This window comes from Bison bison, unplaced genomic scaffold (genome assembly GCF_000754665.1).
Source record: "Bison bison bison isolate TAMUID 2011002044 unplaced genomic scaffold, Bison_UMD1.0 scf7180017858048, whole genome shotgun sequence".
In the NCBI taxonomy this organism is placed as follows: domain Eukaryota; kingdom Metazoa; phylum Chordata; class Mammalia; order Artiodactyla; family Bovidae; genus Bison; species Bison bison.
In genome coordinates this window covers 1,026,564-1,031,563 of record NW_011488621.1, presented here as the reverse complement: position 1 = coordinate 1,031,563, position 5,000 = coordinate 1,026,564, and the positions used below count along the sequence as shown (strand labels likewise).

The 5,000-nt window shown below is 40.7% G+C and overlaps 1 protein-coding gene across 8 annotated transcripts in view; it reads right to left on the bottom strand.

Moving 5' to 3' along the window:
- RUNX1T1 (runt-related transcription factor 1; translocated to, 1 (cyclin D-related)) overlaps positions 1–5,000 on the bottom strand; it is a 156,099-nt gene that overhangs the window by 59,071 nt on the left and 92,028 nt on the right. For all 8 annotated transcript variants that reach the window (XM_010861944.1, XM_010861961.1, XM_010861967.1 and 5 more), the window contains 2 exons: positions 4,824–4,961; positions 2,812–3,053 (listed from right to left, as the gene is read on the bottom strand). In XM_010861944.1, the coding sequence (XP_010860246.1) occupies positions 2,812–3,053; positions 4,824–4,961 (380 nt within the window). The remainder of the gene's footprint in view (positions 1–2,811; positions 3,054–4,823; positions 4,962–5,000) is intronic.

Below are 5,000 nucleotides of genomic sequence, written 5' to 3'. Positions count from 1 at the left end.
TTTCTTTGCTTATCAGAGCATCTTGGCTCAGGATGAACAGCTAAGACAGGTAGTGTGCTGTATTAATGAGGCCAAAGAAAAGGTCTGAGCCTTCTCTGAGTTACTAAGTCTCACAGGGTGAAAAAAACTTCCCAGTTATCCAAGGAACTGCATTTATCCTAGAGGCACTGGACAGGGAAGCCTGGTGTGCTGCGGTTCATGGGGTCGTAAAGAGTCGGACACGACTGAGCGACTGATCTGATCTGAAAGAGACTATACATGATGAGCTGAATTCACTCCTAACCTAGGCCATAAAAACACACCCTCAATCTTCAGGGTTTGGGTCCTACAATGGGTAATATTCCTTGATAAAAGCATCTATTTAATAGACCACTGACCTACTATAAAGTTGTTGAGTGAATTAACCATAGTCTGGTTCATTTTTCTTAGTCTCTAGGCAGAAGCACAACTGTGAACTTCAGTCTCAGCTTTTTCAACTGTTCAGTTATCCTCACACCCGACAAGATTAGGTATTTGTGACCTAAGGACTTTAGAACAGCGCTCCACCTACTTTTCAAGGCAAGTTCCTTTTCCTTTCATGATAGAGTATGGGGGCATCAAGTTCTAAGGTTTTTATACCTCCAGACTTGAAGCATCTTCTCTTGAAACTATGAATAAACACTAACTTCCTATCTGTAACAACAAGGATCAGAGAATACATTTTTTTAATCTTTCATTTTGTTTCTATGGCTCCATTTTCCTAAAGCCCATGCCCGTTGTGTTTGCACGTTTAAACAGTTCTTATAACACTTTTCTTGCTGCTAAGTCACTTCAGTCATGTCCGACTCTGTGCGACCCCATAAACGGCAGCCCACAAGGCTCCCCCATCCCTGGGATTCTCCAGGCAAGAATACTGGAGTGGGTTGCCATTTCCTTCTCCAGTGCATGAAAATGAGAAGTGAAAGTGAAGTCGTTCAGTCGTGTCTGACTCTTTGAGACCCCATGGACTGCAGCCCACCAGGCTCCTCCGTCCATGGGATTTTCCAGGCAAGAGTACTGGAGTGGAGTGCCATTGCCTTCTCCAATAACACTTTTCTTAACTCCATCTAAATAACAGCATCTGATTCATTATGATTACTACCTGAGTTCAAATCATAGGGCTGTCAGTCACTACCAATTGGGTGGCCTAGAATAGTTTTCTTCTGTAAACCTCAGTTTCCCCACATGTAAAATGTATATAAATAAAATGATGTGTCAAAGCCTGCAGTCAAATGCTCAAAGCAAAATTCATTCTCTGTTCATTCATCATTTGACAAATGTTCACTGCCTGCCTAGCATTATTAATGTCTTTCTCTAACTTATCTCCAAAAAGATAAATATCTTAAGTACTACCCTCAAAAGCATTGCACTTAATAAGTGGGAAGAAAGCTACTTAAAGCTATCAAATTTTTATATATTTCAAGTTACAGAAAACATGGTTAAAGAACCTATCAGATTTAAAAAGCAGTTTTCAAAAAGACATTTTTTTTTTTAACTAGTAACAAACACGACAACACAATTACTGTTTTTGGATTTACTTTGTGGTTCTACGAAGTTACTTATGTGTCAAAAAGACTTTGTACAAAACTCAAGAATAAATAAAAAGGAAAAGGTAAATACCGACAAAAGTAAGTGCCTATGCTGACACACTTATGTCAAAATTGCCTTCCTGTCACAGAGGAATACAAGGTGCTGCTGATGGATTCTGGAATATGTGAAAGCTGCTTGTTTTTAAAGTGTGAAGGAGAGGGAGGTAAGGGTTAAAAATTGAATTGTAACATCTCTGTCAAATGTGAGATACCATGATCTGAAGCAAGTCTACTGCAGTAGCCTCTCACCCAGACTTTTAGAACTTCTTTTGTAAAACACACTGGTATGGGTTGGCCCATGATAAGTCTATGTAATAAAACAAATGAAATCATCATCCTAAATGAAAATTCTTATTTATAAAGAAAATCACAGGACATGTAAAAGTGATTTAGAATGCAAAATAAAAAAAGAAATATGTTCCAATTTCCAGTGTGACAATGGACACATTGTAGTATAATGTGCCCAAATCAACACTTCTATTCTCAAACTAATGGTTTATGTAATTCTACCTGTAACAACAACAAAAAAAAGAATGGTTACAAAGGGTTAAGGGATGAAGAAATCAGGGTATTATTGTTTTATATGTACAATTTCAGTTTGGGGTGATGAGAAAGTTCTGGAAATGCACAGTAGTGATGGTTATACCACAATGCGGATGTACTTAATGCCACTGAACTGCACACCCAGAAATAGTTAAAATGGTAAATGTTATGCTACATGCATTCCCCCCTGCCCCCGACACACACACAAAATTTACTGTTACTAGTCTTAAAAATGAAAACATAAAAGAATAACGTGTTACTTGTTATAAATTCTTGCTCATCTAGGCTGCTAATAAAAATTCCCCAAAGCAACGAAGTTAAAATAGGCACCCCATTACATTAAGCAAACCACTAACATAACAAAAATATTTTGCCATTGTAGAAGTACCTTAACCACGCCAGGAGGATATACCTATTAAATTTTATGCACATACACAATTACGGCCAAGATAACGATAAATCTGTATAACCACAGCCAAACGGTAAAAGAAATCACGCTGGGGGTCAATACGTAATGCAGACCTGAAACCCTTGTTCCTCCAGAATTAGACTTGCACGCAATACCCGGTGTGGAAACAAAAGGGCTGCGAGAACGCAACCTGTGCTTGGAGTCTCCCCACCCTCCCCCTTCCCCCAGGTTGGGCCGCGTCCGTTGGCTTACCACCAGGCCTAGGACGAGGGTGCGGACTCGCTCTCCTATCTCTGGCGAAATGTCATTGCCAAACTGCTGCAAGGTAGTGAGGAACCGTTTCAGCTTGCTGAGCTGCCTGGCGCCGCAGGCTGGGGGCAGCTGTTGATTAGCCAGAGACGAGGAGGAAGAGGAGGAAGGCCCGTTGCTGAAGCCGTTGGGCGGCGACGGAGCGCCATTCAAGGCAGTGGGCGAATGGCTCGTGCCATTGGTTACTGTCGAAGGGCGCAAAATCAGAAAGAAGAAGAAAACGAATAAAACAGGTCAACAAGAAAATCACAACTAAGGGCCCTTCCCTTCCAATCTGGGGACTTTGAGCCATTTCAAAGCTGCGGGGTGTTTGGTGAGATGCTTTGACGTCACAGGGTGGCCAGGGGCTCGGGTGCTCCGTGACTCCAGGGGTGGACCCCTCGCCCTGCAGGAAGACAGTCTGCACAGAAGCTGGTAATCAATGGCGGCTGGCTGGGGCACAGGGCCAGCCCTGCCTCCCAAGCACGCATATGCCAGCCACCTGAAACGCTTCAAACACAGAACAAACAGCATTTTGGATGTCAGCTTTTTGTCACAGGCTTACATCAATGTAACAGAACTATTCCTTTCTAAACGGCTCCCCGAGAGAAAGTGTACATTTGGTGGAGACTAAATTTATCACTGGACATTTTTAATCATGTTTTGTACACACAACTGACAGCTGTGTTTATAGAAAGAGTACTTTCAAGTTTTAACCTTATACCACCCAATTAGAAGGCTATTTTCTCCCCCTCATATTTCTTAACCACTTCTTTAAGGAAAACACAAATTTTATGTAAGAAGCCAAAATGGATATGGTAATTATTGAAGTTATTTCTAGAAACCAAAAGGGACATCTCAATCCAACTAATAGCATGGATAGGCGGTAACTCGGTGAACTCACTTGATAAAATTTACTTGAACATCAAGGTAATAATCTGTAAGAACTAGGGTAGAAAAATTTACACATTTCTCACCAAAGAAACTATTGACTTTATCATGGTAGATATTTATCAAACCCATCTTTGAAATATAATTTTGATAAATGACCTCCATTGATAGTTTGAAGATGTTTTAAGTACCTTATCATTCTTAGAAGTTTCAAGAAAATAAAATGGTCTTGTCCCAAGTAAGGACCAGAGCTACCTGTCAAGAAATGATATCTCACTAGGCCCTCTCACAGCAGGCATACGCCTATCACTGTGAGTCTGGGTAAAAACAAACCAAATGCAAGCTGACAGGGTTACAACTTGGCAATGTTGCAGCCCCCTGCTCCTTACATGTTTGGAAAGGCCTTTTAAATGGCAGTGCAATCGTTCATAAACAGCCTGGATATCTCTTTTGCTGATCCCTTATACACCCACAGATCTATTTTTGCTTATTAGTTATTTTTCATTCACATATAGATTTCAGGGCGCATGGTCTGTAAATATTAGTTTCACAAATCTTTGATGATAGTTTGACCAGGATTTTCAGATCGATGAAAACAAAGCTCATCCCTACTAAAACATACAGGAATGAAAGGGAAGTTGGTATTCTGTCAGAATAGTCTGTCCTTTCCAAGACTGACACAAAACGCCGTACACTCCACTGGTTCAGAACACAAGTCCTGAGCCAAGCTGAAATGGAATAAACATCTAATAAATGTCTGACAGGTTCAACACAAGAAAGATGCTCCTTATTTCAAAAAGGTTTCTGCATGCTTTGGTTGCATAAAACAATCCCCCTTTTAACTTAAGAATGTAGATTTTAACATTATTTGTAAATAATGGAAGAAAGTGGTATTAGAAGATCAGAAGGAACCTGGAAATAATTGCAGCCTAGTAAAATGTTCCAAGTCAAAAGGAGCAAGCTAAAATGGGATCTTAATTTATGCATAAGACATTATGCTAGATCTTCTTGTCCCTTGATTTTTATTTGCAGAAAACAAGATTAATTTGAACTTGAAAACAGAAAACGCAGAAACGTCTACTTACACGTCGTTGGTGTAAATGAACTCGTTCTGGGAGCCCCTTGAGTTGTTGGGGGAGGTGGCATGGTGGGAGGAGTCAGCCTGGATGGGGTCTTCACATCCACAGGTGAGTCTGGCATCGTGGAGTGCTTCTCGGTACGATCTGGAGGACGCCACCACGATCATGTTATTTGACTCTTTA